This window comes from Sciurus carolinensis, chromosome 2 (assembly GCF_902686445.1).
Source record: "Sciurus carolinensis chromosome 2, mSciCar1.2, whole genome shotgun sequence".
In the NCBI taxonomy this organism is placed as follows: domain Eukaryota; kingdom Metazoa; phylum Chordata; class Mammalia; order Rodentia; family Sciuridae; genus Sciurus; species Sciurus carolinensis.
In genome coordinates this window covers 169,755,463-169,773,502 of record NC_062214.1, presented here as the reverse complement: position 1 = coordinate 169,773,502, position 18,040 = coordinate 169,755,463, and the positions used below count along the sequence as shown (strand labels likewise).

At 36.2% G+C, this 18,040-nt stretch overlaps 1 protein-coding gene across 9 annotated transcripts in view; it reads right to left on the bottom strand.

The window, feature by feature from the left end:
- Pcnx1 (pecanex 1) overlaps nucleotides 1-18,040 on the bottom strand; it is a 168,270-nt gene that overhangs the window by 12,650 nt on the left and 137,580 nt on the right. For all 9 annotated transcript variants that reach the window (XM_047537923.1, XM_047537936.1, XM_047537933.1 and 6 more), the window contains 5 exons: nucleotides 8,952-9,205; nucleotides 6,549-6,779; nucleotides 4,045-4,145; nucleotides 3,142-3,292; nucleotides 282-512 (listed from right to left, as the gene is read on the bottom strand). In XM_047537923.1, coding sequence (XP_047393879.1) covers nucleotides 282-512; nucleotides 3,142-3,292; nucleotides 4,045-4,145; nucleotides 6,549-6,779; nucleotides 8,952-9,205 — 968 coding nt within the window. The remainder of the gene's footprint in view (nucleotides 1-281; nucleotides 513-3,141; nucleotides 3,293-4,044; nucleotides 4,146-6,548; nucleotides 6,780-8,951; nucleotides 9,206-18,040) is intronic.

Sequence of the window (18,040 nt, the reverse complement as noted above, 5' to 3'; positions counted from 1 at the left end):
TAAGAAGAGATGCTTCCCAGATTGCATATATAAAAAATAAAAAGACCTGCCATGTAATGAATTTAAGATTATCAACACTGAAATGAAAAATTTTAAGGTTTTTATATAGAACAAAAGAAAATTTCAGGACAGAGTAAATGATTGATACATTAAGTGCTTGTAAATAATAAGTGCTAACATAGTATGGGAAATGTATTCACATCTTAAAAATTGTGGTCAAGATATCCATTTGTGGGTTTTTTTTTTTTTTAAAGACTCAAATCAATGATTCAAAAACTTACTTTAATGACCCTAAAGCTCAGGTAACGCCTATTGAGCATGATGATTTTATATTCATTGGTGCCATCATCCATGACATGCCGCAGAGCAAGCAAGGAGGGAGAGTTGGCAAGGACTGCACTCCGCCACGCGGGGTCCCCTTCATGGGCTATCACGAGGTTCTTTTCATGAGATACAATGGCCTCGTAGAGCACAGTAGGGTCGTCATATTCATCTGGAGAAGTGAAATGATCCTAAATACACAAGAAATACAAAACATAAGAGTTTTTTAGGAAAAGAAGAAAATGACTTCCAAGATAAGAATGAATTATATAGTTACTAAGTGAAAATTCTTATAAACTGGTTTAATACAAATATTTTCTATCCAATAGTATTAGGGATAAATTATAGATTCTAATTATAACCAGGTTAGGAATTAGTTAACTACTGCTATACTGCTTTATTGTCAATTCTTCAATCCAACCCTCTCTTCTACATTTAGATAAATATCATTTCCAATCTTTATATATTGTCTTTTTCTCTTTCAAGTTGGTTTTTCATACCTTTAGTCATATATATTTTTCCTGACAGGACTGTTTACTATTACCAGTTAAAGGGAGATCTAGAAGAGGTCTCTATAATCATGTTCTTTTTAAAACTAGGTATTTTTCACATAAAGCAATATCCCTGGGAAATTCGAATATTCCATTTTATCTTGCCTCTCTCTAGTTAAGATATAGCTCAAAGATCTGAATTTTGTGCACAGATTAATTATCCTGGTCCTAGAGGAACTAGTAAAGTTTTCCCTAAGGAGCCACTTGGTCTTAATAACTACACATTCACTTGATAAGTATTCATTATCTACCCTGTACAAGATTCTGTGGTAGGCAGCATAAATGAAACACAGGAGTATATGAAATGTATCACCTTTTACAAATCTACAAATTAATAGGGGATACAGGACATATATAGAAATAATCATAACACAAACCTGAATTTCTGAAATGACATGTCATTAAGGAAATGCTAATATTATACTGGCTGCCTTCATATTTATAGTTAGGAGGCTAATAAATTTCTACATTCAGGTAAGTAACTCATTGGTACCCAAACCCAGTGACTGAAGAATGTGTTCCCTGAAGAAGAGAAGAGTGAGAGTACGAAGGCAACTGTCCCAAGGATGCAGCCCCTAAATCTGGGCTACCCCAGACTATGAAAATACTACTATACGTGTGAATGACACGTCATAATGTAAAAATCATATTTCATTTGACTCATACAACAACTCTGTCAAGAAAGTTGAGATAATACCTGAATTTTACATGTCTCAAAACTGAAGCTCAAAGGAACTGAGCTGTTTGCTGGGTTTCAAAAGATCATAAATTGCAGTGTCAGAACTTCAACAGTACTACTAAAACTTCCTTACAAAATTCTCTTGAATGCATGCTCTCAATCTCTTGCATAAGAGTCCTGGACCCTGGTTCTGTTTCTAAAGTACCCGGTCTAAGACAACCTTTATAACCTAACAAACAAATCAGCAGTCTTGGACTTCTGAACATCAAAAAACTCTCCTTTCTGTTAACACTGAGTTTGCATTTCCCATGCCAGCAGATACTTCACACTCTGTACTCTCTTGTAGCAGTCAGGGAAGGAACACTATCTTTGTATAGTAGCATTAATACAATTATTTGAATGAAAAATGAAAGTCCAGACTTAGGAAACAGTCACATTCTAAATAAAATGGACACAAAGTTACAAAACATCAGGCATGCCAAAAATGGAGAAGGTTTAATCTTGTTCAAATATTTCTTTTCATTGGGCTTAAAATGTGACAAATTCTGAAGTTTAAAAAACATTTTAACATGTGAAGTCATTATCTTTTTCTTTTAAATGCACTGAATTTTGTCTTAAAATTCTAAATCTAATCTTAAATAAGGACTACAGATCCCAAATGAAGGTTTTCTCCATTCCATTTTTCAGAGGTTTTCAAAGAGTCTATCCTAAATTAGTAATGCTCCTAAAGAATATAGGATAATAGCTTAAATCCAGTATTTCTGATAGTAGTAAAATCATTTGAAGTGTAATTCACCTTATATGGCAGGGAAGGAGGTGGAGGTGGGATTCAACCAGATTTGGGCACAGCAGATGAATTTACCACCTGGTCCTCACCATCAGATCTGATTAACTATAGGCAAGTGAAATGAGGAAGAACAACTACCAGTACATAATTTCACCATATTTTTTTTTGAGGGACTAGGGATATAGCTCAGTTGGTAAAGTGCTTGCCTTGCGTATACAAGTCCCTGGGTTCAATCCCCAGCACCACAAACAAACCAAAACAAAAATAAAAACAATATTTTTTTGAATAATCTAGGCTTGGAATGTGTGGGACCTCAATTTAATTTTAATATCCCAGTTGGATTAATTAATTAAGGCTAGATTTGTCCTAACCACTTATTATTCTATGTAATACTATAAGTGAAACCCACCTCAGTAACAACAGCACTTACATCACTGAAGTGTTACTATACCACATTTGGAGCTGGTGGATGTTCACTCAGAAGGAGGCCTAAATGATAATCATTTGAAGGCTAAACAAGTATTGTAGGAATCAAAAGCCTGTATTTTCAGCTTGTCATGGCTTTAATTTTTCTTCATGTCCAAATTGGTCACTCTCTAATATTAATATTCACTTTTATTATATACATTTAGAAACACAGGTTCAGGACGCTAAGATTAAATGTCTTGCCCAAAATCAAGTTTTTCTTTGGTCTAGATGAGAACGTTTCTCAAAATGTTCCTAAACACATAATGTGGAAGTCAAATGAAGAAGTTCCAGTACACCCCAGTGATGAATTAAAAAAAAAAGTTCATTTTTTTTACCTGATGAAGTTTAATGGACATACGGATTCCAGGGACTACTACTTTTCTTAGCAACTCCATGTCAGCAAAGATCCATTCATCTCGAATTGAAGAAATACGGAAATCTCCTTTAAATAGGGCATGCAATCCATAGAGGAATGACTCTAAATTACTGTTAAGATTGGAAATAAAAGTTCATGTATTTTGGCAAAGGTCTCCAAGACACTGATGCTTACATCTGGTTGTGTATCAGAATCGTTTGAGAGTGTTTTGAAAATACAGAATCCAAGAACTAAAGTCAGAACTCTTAAATCACAATCACAAGAGACTGGGCCTTGTTTGATCTGGGACCCTTGTGCATGAAGCACTTTAACAGTGAGTTCATGAAAATAAACTCTTATAGGCAAAGAGAGCCTATAAGTTAAAATAAATTAGTAAGTGTCTAATGTAAAACATGTAATCACCAAAAACTTAAAATATGCATATTTCTTAATTTTAATTTGTTTGGATGTATGTTAATAAATCTAGTTTATATTGGAGTTCCCAAATTTAACATATAACTATGTTAGAAATATAAATGTTCTTGACAAAGACTACAAGGAAAATGGAGAAAATTAAAGTAGGTATATTTATTAGAAAAATAGATATAAATGGGACTCCTCCCAATTCAACTTTATAGGGTGATTTTATTTTAAAATGTCTTATATCCATTAAATCATCATTATCAATAGTTGTTCACATGTGAATTTTAAAAGTCAGTTCTATTAATCAGTTAACAATACTCAACTGTATGTTTACAAAAGATCTATAAAAATATAAAATCAAAGGAGACTTGGAATAAAGTAACATAAAATGACTGCTTCCATAAAAATGATTTCAGATTTAGAAATCATTTCTTCTTGAAAACAGAAATGGCTGCTTTACCTGGACATATGGTGGGATGCAGTTCCCAAAGCCCTCCGTCCTAGAACACAGAGTCCATAACAAAGAGTCACCAGTGATGAATCTTTGTCCACATCCAGGGGCTTTAAAAACCAAAGAACATTAGTTATCAGAAAGGTAATAAAGTATTTAACAAATCAGAAGATATCTAACCAATAAACTGCAGAAAGGAGAAAGAACTCAACTAGTATACAATTAAAGAAGAAAGAATGATTTTTTAATTTCTGTATAATATGCAAGTTAGAACACTGCCTTGGAAGGAAACTGTGGAAGAAGAGTATGAGGTAGTTTCTTAATATTCCAGTGTGGGCCTGAGAGCTTGAAGTCAGTAAATCTTTATGGCTGAGTTTATCAGTAAATATTTATGGCTGAGCTTTACCAGTAAGAGGTTATTGGGAATGGTGACTCAGAGAACAGAATGTATGGTCTTAAGGAGGTGGGGATAATCTTGCTTAAAGAAAAACTAGAAAACTTAAAAAGAAAAACTCAAGGAGAAAAGGGAGACTATATAGCTAGAAAAACACTACTAATAATTTTCCTAAAGGGATTAATATGAGTAGAATATAAGTCAGGCTAATCGGATAATAAGCTCTTTGAAGAGACTGGAGACATCCACATTACCAGATAAACTTTTGAGTATGTGCTACATTAGCAATCAGAAAGACTTTCTTAAGCTATGTTCATGACCTTAGTAATTATCTTTAAGAGAAGGATCCTGGCTGGGGATATAGCTCAGTTGGTAGAGTGCTTGCCTTGCAAGCACAAGGCCTTAGGTTTGATCCCCAGCACTGCAAAAAAAAGAGAAGGATCCTTAAGAAGGATCCTTAAGTAGCCTGTTTTGAAGTAGACAGTGAACTCCAATACCACCTAATTCAGAGAAAGTATATTAAAATATGACTACTCTCTAGAATCCCCCCATGAAGTAAGTCCAGAGACTCAAGAACAGTATGCAAAACATTTAAGATGTATTTCATACACAAAAAATAAAAATTGTTTGTTAAGACATGTGGAAGAGGGTTGAACTTTGAGGTCTTCCATTTCCAGATGTTATCTGCTAATGTTTTTTGAGCCTCTTATGAGGTTATTTTATCCTAGTCCTTATTCCTTCTTTAAAAACACGTCATTCTGATAAGTTTATGTTGCACACCTAGCATAAAAGCTCAAAGACCACTGCTCAGAGAAGAAGTACAAGGATGCTCCCATTCTTACTGATAAGAAAAAGATGCTTCTGGACATGTTGGCACACAACTGTAATCCCAGTGGCTGGGGAGGCTGAGGAAGGAGGATCATAAATTCAAAGATAGCCTCAATGACTTATTGAGATCCTGTCTTAAGATATATTTTTTTAAAAGGTTAGAGATGTGGCTTAATGGTTAAGTGCCCTTGGGTTCAATCCCCAGTACAAAGAAAAAGAAAGAAAAAGAAAAAAGAAAGAAGATGGTGATTGATAGGGTATCTGAAAGAAGCTAGAAAGTAAGGACTAAAGATGCTAAATCTTAAAATGGCCAGTGTACACATCCAAGGCCACAATAAAAGAACTGGTTGTCACGGTGCCTTACTATGCTCCATGATATCAAATAAAAAGGTTCCTGGTGGTTCAACTACACAAGGCTTTTGCTTCAAAAGCAATACAGTGGTGGCAGAAATTAGCTTTGGAATCACAGGGCTTGGTACTGTTGTTCTGTTACATGCAGTGTGACCAGCGATGTGATGCCACTGTCAGTGTCCTAAGACCTAGAAGGAAGAGGTAGTTGCTAAACTCTGTAAAGTATCTTATCTTTAGGATAAACGGAGCTGTCCAAATCTGAATTAAAACCACACAGGTGACTCAAGATTTTATAATCCTGGTCTAGACTTAACAAATCAGAATTTCTCAAGTGAGGCCTGGTCATTTCTCCATTTATATGTACATCACTGATCTAGATGTACACTATCCAAAATAGTAGCCACTAGCCACACGCACTTTTTGGATCAATTAAAATCAAGTAAATGTAAAGTTTAGTTCTTTAGTTGTATTTGATCACATTTGAAGTATTTAAAGCCACATGTAATACTGGACAGCAAAGAATACTTCCATCATTGCTAAAAGATCTACAGCAATGTAGAATTAGACTTTGTATTTAGGGTAAAGATATTAAATTGAAAATTTAATTATTCTAAGTTTGGTGGTCAGCCTTTAAGAAGGAATAGATTTTGAAGAATAATTAATGCATGAAATTTGAATTTGTATATATGCATGTGCATATACATGGTGAAGGGATGCTACCTGAACAGTGAGGTTAGGACACTGCAAAAGAAATGAGAGGGGCCACTTTCTTAATCTGTTTGGCAGAGTTGGATTGACCCTATTGTAAAGATCTGATAGGTTCTCTAACTTAGAACACAGAAAGAAGCAGCTCAGGAAAAAGTGACCTCATAATAACTAACAGGGATATTCTTTCCATCTCTGGATTCAAAGAGTTGCAAATGAAATAAATCAACCTTACCTTTGCTCTCCGAGAAGAACAGTACTCTATCCAGTTAAGGTAAATCACACAGAAACTCTCCCTGGATATGCCTGCCAATCGATGATCATAGTCTTCATCAATGTTTGGATTAAAGGTAGGGTCCACATCCACATAATTTCGATCTGCACACAGACGGAGTCCTTCCTGCATTGTCTCATTAGCTAGCCACTCCTCTAACTTAGAGGATGTTGTAACATAATAAATTATACCCTAACATGTAAAAGACAGGAAAAATTTTAATTAAATTGCACTTTGAAGACATTTTTTAAATTCTCTGTATTATATTAGTAATTAATATGGCTAATAAATACAGACACTGCGATTAAAACATGTGATCTGAACAAACTGATTTTTCAGTGTAATAAATTCCAAACATTTCTTCAGATTTTATAACCAAAAGTATTTTATTTGTAGCTCAATACTCCATGTACACATTTTAAGAATGCCATAAAATACTTCAGGCCTTTCTGGATGAAAAAAAACATTTGATACTTTAAAATCACAACTAATAAATTCAGCAAGGCCACTTGTAGCTTATTGATTTTAGTGCTTTTGATTCAGGATATTTAAGACAGGTGAAAAAAATTCTGTCTGCCCTTACTTTGAAAATTTTCTCATAAAGTTATTAAAACCATCTGGTGTTCTTAGGGTAAAGTTATATAGTTAATCATAAACAATGGAAATACATACGTATATATAAATATATACAAATAAAAAATGCCACATACACACAATATTGTAAACTCAATCTCTCTAGCCTCCAGAGGCTAAGTTGAACCAGAAATGGAAAGCGCAAAGTTCACCTCAATCAATATAAGTAAGGTACAACTTAGAGGTAAGAGCATAAAATACAGAAAAATCAGATGTGGATCATTAAAGCTTAGCACACAATTCCCTCTTTAAAAATATTGGCTTTACTTAGAAGTCCCCAAACCACTACCATGCTGTTTTCCTATAAAAGACTTAACAAAAAATAGAATATTTTGTTCAGTAAAAGATTAGTTCTGGGGTTAGGGATTTAGCTCTCAGTGGCAGAGCACTTGCCTAGTATGTGCAAGGCCCTGAGTTTGGCCCTCAGTTCTGAAAAAATAAAAAAAAAGATTAGCTTTGCCCAATGAGAGAGGTCTAGCCTTTGCTTTCAGGTCTCAGGAAGGAAACCTCTAAGCCCTTAGAATGTCTTGCCTGGTAAGAGTTTGTTTGGCTGGAGGCCTAGAACCACACAGTATGAACCTGACCTCTGGAAGTCCTGGAAACTTGGTCAGTCATCTGGTGATCCATCATTTCTACATGACTGCACCCCGATGAAGACTCAGGGCACCAAACTCAGAAGAACTTCCATGGCTTGGCAGCACTCTCATACTATCGCTACACCTTGGTGCTGGGAGAAATAGGCATCTGCACAACTCCACTGGGAAAGGACAATTGAAAGTGCCTCACCATGGTATCTCTGGACACTGGCTGATTTTAATCTGTATCCTTCCACTGTAATAACATGAATACGGTATGAGTAAAACAGCTTTGCTGAGTTCTACGAATCCTTCTAGCAGATCCCTGAACCTAAGGGTGGTCTGGGGGACTTTGAAATTGAAGTTGCTTTCAGAAGTGAGGGTGGCCATTGGGCCTCCTGAACTTTGTAATAAATTTTTAATTCAGTTTGTTGAATGCAGTGCAAAGCAGTGATTAACAGCAAAGGCACAAGAGTCAGATATGCTTGAGTTTTAAATCCCAAACTCCACTTGCTAGTTAGAGGATCTTGGACAAGTTAACTTTTGATCCTTAAGTTGTTCATCAGCAAAATAAGAAAGCAACACTTCTTTAAAGAATTAGGTAAGAACTGAACATGGCAGTACATGCCTATAATCCCTGCAGTTTGGGATGCCGTAGCAGGAGGATCCCAAGTTCAAGGCCAGCCTCAGGAACTTAGACATCCTGTCTAATAAAAAAAGTGGGGGCTGGGGACTTGGGGTCTAGCTCAGTGGCAGAAAGTCACTGGAGAGAAAAATAACAAAAAAAGTAAGACACACATGTGTGTATGCATGCATGTGGAATATTCCTTAGCATAGAGCCAAAAACACAAGCTACAGATGCTAGCTACTTTTAGTAATGAACAAATAGAGTAAGTTCCACAAAAGAAAGAATAGCAAGACCTTTTTTTTTTTTTTTGGTGGTGCTGGGGTTGAACCCAGGTCCTTGTGCATGCAAGGCAGGCACTCTACCAACTGAGCTATATCACCAGCCCAGCAAGACCTTTGTAGGAATATTTTTATTGACTTTTCTGGATACCAGAGAATTTAAACCACTACTTAGAAACAAAGCAGGAATTTAAAATATGTATTAGTGTGCCTCCCTTATCCAAAGATCTAACTAAGCATCAACCCTTACCTTGACGTAGTAAGTAGTGAGTACTTTTCGAAGATCAAAGACTTGAAGCATAGAAGCAGCACTATTATCAGTGATGCTGTACCCCTCCAGAATATACTTAGTGACTATCACTTCCCAAGCTAGCCAGCGTTGGCTAAAAGCGGCATTAAATGAAAGCACATGAGGAATATGGCCAGGTTCACAACAGCAAAATCCTTCATCTTCTTCTACTCCTTCAGTAATGGCCTCTACTTCCCGTTGTTGACAGTAGGTACCTTTAAAAAAATGAGAGACACACACCATTATGAACAAAGGCTGGGAAAAATTAATGGCTCAAGAACACAAGAGATTAGAAATGGAGTCTCATTTTATAGCAACTAGAAGTATGTAACTGATTTACCTTAGAACATTCAATAACAAATTGTAGTAAACTCCAGAAACCAGGTATACTATAAAATTCCTATAGAATCCTATAGTAATTCCTATAGAATTAGCACATTAAAGGTGCCGAGAATTTGTGCAGTAAACGAAGATCTTTAGTTAAGACTCATGGATTTCCAACCTTTTCAAATGTGTTTACAACTGCATTCACATCAAATGACAGCCAAATGAGTAAAAGTACATCTCCTTAAGAGCAGTAAAATTGGGTGTGGTGATGCATGCCTATAATCCCTGTGGCTTGCGAGGCTGAGGCAGGAGATCAAAAGTTTGGGGGCCAGTCTTGCCAGCTTAGAAAGACCCGGTCTCACCAAAAGAGTGTGAAGTGGGGTGCGGTGGGGGGGGGAGAGTTAAGGTGTAGCTCAGTGGTAGAGCGCTTACCTAGCACATACCTACCCCTAGTTTTAACTCCATGTGCTGCAAAAATATAAAACAAAAACCCAATGGAATGATAACTGAATCATCCGAAGCATAGGGGTACACCTAGCTAGACAGGCAGAACACAGAAGAATCTGAAATCCATTTAGAATCATTCATACTTCAAACAGAAGTACTATAGGTATCCAGGTTATTTGGTTCTATAACTTCTACTAGTGTATTACAATTTAATGTTAAGTAAAAATTAAAATTTTTTCTGTTCCCAATTACAACAATTGATAAGATTACATTGTCGGCACTTGAGACTTACCTGATGATATAAATTGTATTAGGTATGAGATCTGATTATTTTGCACTTGCAAATAAATCTTTGAAGTTACATTTTTTAATACAACATACTTACTGAATAATCATTCTTTGCATTAGCAGTACTAATACAAAAACAGACTAAGAAACCTAACATCAGCAAGATATCACCATTTCACTAGTGTTAATTTTATTTTGTTCTGCAGTTTTTCTTCCATTTAATTTGTATGTTCCTTATGCTATGTGAAGACTCAAACTGATTACACTTAATTGCCTATAGCACGTATTTAGGTTATACTGTATTTAAAATAAATCATACAGAATAACAAATTTTTGCTTTAAAGGGAACATATACACCAAGCAGGTTTTAAAACCACAGCTCTAAGAGAAATAGATGTGAGGTGTGATGAATTAAAAAAAAAAGAAAAAGAAAGAAAGGCTAAAAAAAGTTATTGGGGAGATCCAAGATGGCGGACTAGAGGGAGGCTGCATTCCTTGTTGCTCAGTAACTTGGGTTTCAAGCAGAGGATATCTGTTTCTTGGTGAGGCAGTCTTTGCTGCTTATCGATCCCCTGCTGTTTACCCCATTTGTCCGCTGTGATCACCTGCAATCTGCTACTTTTTGAGTGCAGACTGCACACTGACTGGCGCCTATCATCGTCACTTGCCTGCCTCTTGCCTGCTTTTCACCTACCCATCACCCACTGCCCGACATTCACCTGCTGATCATCCGACAGCAGCCAGCAGACCGACTGCAGTGGATAGCCAGTGGATAGCCAGCTGCCTGCTGTTGCCTGCAAGTCCATTGTCACAGAACCTGCAGGTTTGGTTACGCGTGGCTGCCACCCTTTTGAGACAACACCCAGGACATGTAGGACCCCTGGCTGCACAGACTGAGCCCCGTCTCCAGGACCCCCAGAATGACTGATTGCACTCTGCCTCCAGGATCCCTCAACCAGACTGACAGCACTCTGCCTCCAGGATCTCCAGCCGATCATGCCCACACCCTGAGCTGCAGCTCCACATTTGCCAACACATTTGGAAGCCAGAGCAGCCATCTGGGATTATCCTGGAGGCAGTAGCTCCCATCTTTAGGTGGGGCAAATGCCATCCTGAGACGCCTGCTGGAGACTGGAAGTTCATTGTCAGGTACCTCTCATGCATCAGCCTACAGAAGACTGGGATATTTGAATACTATATAACTGTTATAGTGTAGATCTTTTTTTTTTCTCCTTTTTGAAAAATTTTAAGTTTTTATTTCTTTACTTTTCTTGCTCTATTTTCCTTTTGTTTACCTGTTTCCTCAGAGTCTCTTCCTCACTTTTCTCATGCTAACAATCAACTTCTTTTGATTACTTTCACTCTTTCTACGATCTAAAACTTCTATATACACTTTTCTTATCCCATTAACAGTTACATCCTACACCCCTCCCCATCCTTTGGTCCTCCATTAGAAACTGCAGACCTTATTGCAAATCTATTTGTTATACTATAGATAATAATTGAACTCATTCTGTTTATTATGACAATATTGTTAATGTCTTCATAGGGGCTATTTGGTTTAGGGTTGTATATCGTCTGTACTGGCCACTGCTAATATTGATCTCCCCCTTAAAGAAAAGATTTTGGAAACCTATAGGGTCACTATAAGCCTATGGGGGGAAACTGCAATTCCCCGGTCTGCACTATTAGAGGGTAATAGTGGACAATATGAAAAAACAAGGGAAGAAAATGATCCAAACAAATCTAGATTCTATATTAATAGAATCCAGTGATGGTATGGTAGAAGAGATGTCAGAAAAGGAGTTCAGAATATACACAATTAAAATGATTTGTGAAGCAAAGGATGAGTTAAGAGAGCAAAGGCAGGCAATGGATGATCACTCCAATAAGCAGTTGAAAGAGCAACTGCAGGAAGCAAAGATCATTTCAACCAAGAGATAAGAGATTCTCAAAACCAAATGGAAATCCTTGAAATGAAGGAAACAATAAACCATATAAAAAAACTCAATGGAAAGCATCACCAACAGACTAGAGTAGACCACTTGGAAGAAAGAACCTCAGACAATGAAGACAAAATATTTAATCTTGAAAATAAAGTTGCCCGAACAGAGAAGATGGTAAGAAATCATGAACAGAACCTCCAAGAACTATGGGACATCATGAAATGACCAAATTTAAGAATTATTGGGAAAACTCGAATTACTAAAATTCGTGATGAAAAAGGAAATATCACGAAAGACACCACTGAGATACAGAACATAATGAGAAGCTAACTTTGAAAATCTGTATTCCAACAAAATGGAAACTACTGAAGACATTGACAATTTCTAGAGACATATGCTCCTCCCAAACTGAACCAGGAGGACATACACAATTTAAACAGATCAATATCAAGCAATGAAATAGAAGTCATCAAAAGACGACCATCCAAGAAAAGCCCAGGACCAGACGGATTCTCAGTCAAGTCTATAAGACCTTCAAAGAAGAACTCATTCTAATACTTCTCAAAGTATTTCAGGAAATAGAAAAGGAGGGAACCCTACCAAACTCATTCCATGAAGCTAATATCACCCTCATACCCAAACCAGGAAAACACACATCAAGGAAAGAAAATTTTAGACCAACATCCTTGATGAATATAGATGCAAAGATCCTTAACAAAATATTGGCAAACTGTATCCAAAAATATATTAAGAAAATCGTGCACCACGATCAAGTGGGGTTCATCCCTGGAATGCAAGGATGGTTTAACATCCGTAAATCAATAAACATAATCCATCATGTCAATAGACTTAAGGATAAGAATCATATGGTTATATCAATTGACGCAGAAAAAGCGTTTGACATAATACAACACCCCTTCATGCTCAAAACACTAGAAAAAATAGGGATAGTAGGAACATACCTGAACACTGTAAAGGCTATTTATGCTAAGCCCATGGCCAACATCACTCTTAATGGAGAAAAACTGAAACCATTCCCTTTAAAAATGGGAACGAGACAGGGATGTCCTCTTTCACCACTTCTATTCAACATTGTCCTCGAAACTCTAGCCAGAGCAATTAGGCAGACTAAAGAAATTAAAGGGGTACGAATAGGAAAAGAGGAACTTAAGCTGTCACTATTTGCTGATGACATGATTCTATATTTAGAGGATCCAAAAAACTCCTCCAGAAAACTTCTAGACCTCATCAATGAATTCAGCAAAATAGCAGGCTATAAAATCAACACACATAAATCTAAAGCATTTTTATATGCAAGCGACGAAACATCTGAAAGGGATATGAGGAAGACAACTTGGCTTGCGATAACCTCAAAAAAAAAAACAACTTGGGAATCAATCTAACCAAAGAGGCAAAAGATCTCTACAACGAAAACTTCAAAACATCGAAGAAAGAAATTGAGGAACATCTTAGAAGATGGAAAGATCTCCCATGTTCTTGGATAGGAAGAATTAATATTGTCAAAATGGCCATACTACCAAAAGTGCTATACAGATTCAATGCAATTCCAATTAAAATCCCAAGGATGTACCTTACAGAAATAGAGCAAGCAATCATGAAATTCATCTGGAAGAAAAAAAAAACTCAGAATAGCTAAAGCAATCCTTAGCAGGAAGAGTGAAGTAGAGGGTATCGCAATACCATAACTTCAACTACACTACAAAGCAATAGTAACAAAAACGGCATGGTATTGGTACCAAAATAGACAGGTAGATCAATGGTACAGAATTGAGGACATGGACACAAACCCAAATAAATACAATTTTCTCATACTAGACAAAGGGGCCAAAAATATGCAATGGAGAAAAGATAGCCTCTTCAACAAATGGTGCTGGGAAAACTGGAAATCCTTATGCAGCAAAATGAAATTAAACCCTTATCTCTCACCCTGCACAAAACTCAACTCAAAATGGATCAAGGACCTTGAAATCAGACCAGAGACCCTGCATCTTAGAGAAGAAAAAGTAGGTCCAAATCTTCAACATGTCAGCGTAGGATCAGACTTCCTTAACAGGACTCGACTCCCATAGCACAAGAAATAAAAGCAAGAATCAATACCTGGGATAGATTCAAACTAAAAAGCTTTCTCTCAGCAAAGGAAACTATCAGCAATGTGAAGAGAGAGCCTACAGAATGGAAGAAAATCTTTGCCACTCATACTTCAGATAGAGCACTAATTTCCAGAATCTATAAACCACTCTAAACCAAGAATACAAATAATCCAGTCAACAAATGGGCCAAGGAAATGAACAGACACTTCATAGAAGAAGATCTACAAACAATCAATCGATATATGAAAAAATGTTCAACATCTCTAGTAATAAGAGAAATGCAAATCAAAACTACACTAAGATTCCATCTCACCCCAATTAGAATGGTGAATATCAAGAATACAAGCAACAATAGGTGTTGGAGAGGATGTGGGGGAAAAGGTACACTCATACATTGCTGGTGGTGCTGCAAATTAGTGTAGCCACTCTGGAAAGCAGTGTGGAGATTCCTCAGAAAGCTTGGAATGGAACCACCATTTGACCCAGCTATCCCACTCTTCGGCCTATACCCAAAGGACTTAAAATCAGCATACTACAGAGATACAGCCACAATAATGTTCATAGCTGCTCAATTCACAATAGCCAGATTGTGGAACCAACCTAGATGTCCTTTAATTGATGAATGGATAAAGAAATATATATACAATGGAATATTACTCAGCCATAAAGAATAATAAAATTATGGCATTTGTAGGCAAATGGATGAAATTAGAGATCATGCTAAGTGAGATAAGCCAATCTCAAAACACCAAAGGACAAATGGATCTCGCTGATAAGCGGATGATGACACATAATGGGGGATGGGAGGGGAGCAAGAATGGAGGAAGGAGGGACTGTATAGAGGGAAAAGAGGGGTGGGTGGGGTGGGGCGGAAGGAAAAAATAACAGAATGAATCAAACACCATTACCCTATGTAAATGTATGATTACACGAATGGTATGCCTTTACTTCATGTACAACCAGAGAAACAAGATGCATCCCATTTGTTTAGAATAAAAATAAATTAAAAAATAAAATAAATAAATAAATAAATAAATAAATAAATAAATAAATAAAAAAGAAAAAGGAAATATCACGACAGACACCATTGAAATACATAACATAATGAGAAGCTACTTTGAAAACCTACACTCCAATAAAATAGAAAATACGGAAGACATCAACAAATTTCTAGAGACATGTGATCCTCCCGAACTGAACCAGGAGGACATACACAATCTAAACAGATCAATATCAAGCAATGAAATAGAAGTCATCAAAAGACTACCACCCAAGAAAAGCCCAGAGCCAGAGGGATTCTCAGCCAAGTTCTGTAAGACCTTCAAAGAAGAACTCATTCCAATACTTCTCAAAGTATTTCAGGAAATAGAAAAGGAGGGTACCCTACCAAACTCACTCCATGAAGCTAATATCACCCTCACACCCAAACCAGACAAAGACACATCAAGGAAATAAAATTTTAGATCAATATCTCTGATGAATATAGGTGCAAAAATTCTTAACAAAATTCTGGTAAACCACATCCAAAAACATATTAAGAAGATAGTGCACCACGATCAAGTGGGGTTCATCCCAGGAATGCAAGTTGGTTCAACATCCATAAACCAATAAATGTAATCATAACATCAATAGACTTAAGGTTAAGAATCATATTATTTCAATTGATGCAGAGAAAGTGTTCAACAAAATACAACACCCCTTCATGCTCAAAACACTAGAAAAAATAGTGACAGTAGGAACATACCTCAACATTGTAAAGGCTATTTATGCTAAGCCCATGGCCAACATCATTCTTAATGGAGAAAAACTGAAAGCATTCCCTTTAAAAACTGGAACGAGAGAGGAATGCCCTCTTTCACCACTCCTATTCAACATCGTCCTTGAAATACTAGCCAGAGCAATTAGACAGACTAAAGAAATTAAAGGAATATAAATAGGAAAAGAGGAACTCAAGCTGTCACTATTTGCTGATGATATAATTCTCTATTTAGAGGATCCAAAAAACTGTATCATAGAAAACTTCTAAACTTCATAAATGAATTCAGCAAAACAGCAGGATATAAAATCAACATGCATACATCTAAAGCATTTTTATACATAAGCAATGAAACATCTGAAAGGGAAATGAGGAAAACAACTCCATTTGCAACTGCCTCAAAAAAAAAAAAAAACAAAAAAACCTTGAGAATCAATCTAACCAAAGAGGTGAAAGATCTCTACAATGAAAACTACAGAACATTAAAGAAAGAAATTGAGGAACACCTTAGAAGATGGAAAGATCTACCATAATCTTGGATAGGCAGAATTAATATTATCAAAATGGCCATACTTCCAAAGGTGCTATCCAGATTTAATGCAATTCCAATTAAAATCCCTATGACATTTCTCATAGAAACCGAAAAAGCAATCATGAAATTCATCTGGAAGAATGAAAGACCCAGAATAGCCAAAGCAATCCTGGGCAGGAAGAATGATGCAGGAGGTATCACAATACCAGACCTTAAACTCTACTACAGAGTAACAGTAACAAAAACGGCATGGTATTGGCACCAAAATAGTCAGATAGACCAATGGTACAGGACAGAAGACCTGGAGACATACCCGCATAAGTACAGTTATTTCATACTAGACAAAGGTGTCAAAAACTTACAATGGAGAAAAGACAGCCTCTTCAACAAATGGTGCTGGCAAAACTGGAAATCCATATGCAGTAAAATGAAATTAAACCCCTATTTCTCACCCTGTACAAAATTCTACTCAAAATGGATCAAGGATCTAGGAATTAGGCCCAAGGGGAAGAGAAGAATGAAGGAACTTTGGATGGTGTAGAGGAAAATGGGGTGGGAGGGGGTGGGGGACAGAAAGATAGTAGAATGAAACAGACAGTATTAACCTATGTATATGTATGATTACATGAATGATGTGAATCTACATTGTGTACAACCTTAGAAATGAAAAGTTGTACCCCATTTGTGTACAATGAATCAAAATGCAGTCTGAAAAAATAAAGAGTTTAATAAAAAAAAGTTATTTGGGCAAAGCTAAGGAACAATATTGTTTAGTACTGTATAATCCTCAGCAATTTTATTATTTCATTTTCTTGCTTAATTACATATGCCAACATTCAAAGTTACTCTACACAATGATGATAAGAAAAACCCTTGTCTTGAACCTAACATTCACAGGAATATATGCTGTGGCTGACTATCAATATATATACACAAACATGCTTTTCAACATATAAAAATGTGTTCAATTTTATAAAATATCTTTTAAAAAATAAGGAAAATGAAATGTAATCAAATGTTTTCTGGCATTTTTAAGATAATCATGTTTTATCCTTGTAACCTACTAAAACAGAACAAATTCTACTAATTTGCTTTCTAATATTCAATTTCAAAAATGAAAACTGGCTGAATTTGCATGGGGTACCTAAAAAAAAAAAAAAGCACTGCTGAATCCCGCTTATTCTAGATTTGGAGAATTTTTGTATCTACAGACACAAGTGAAATTAAACTGTACTTTTTTTGTACACCAGCTTTAGACTTACTTTGAGATCGATATTATACTAGTTTTGTAAAAAGCCCTGAGACATTTTCTGTCTTTATCCACATGCTAGCACAGGTCAGAAGACAGAATTACCCATTTCCTGAAGAAATGTCCTGAGCTACTTTTTGAAAATATCATAGTATTAAGAGTCCCCTTTTGATTTTATGTGTTATTCCTTCATTTTATTCATCTTGCCATCTCTTTTGGGAAGCTGATAAAAATTTTATTTAAAAAATTTCTTTTATGGGGCTTGGAATATAGCTCAGTTGGTAAAGTGCTTACCTTGCAAGCACAAGACCCTGGGTTTGATCCCCAGCACCGCAACAAAACAAAACAAAACAAAACAAAAATTTCTTTTGCAACAGGGTCTCACTAAGTTGCT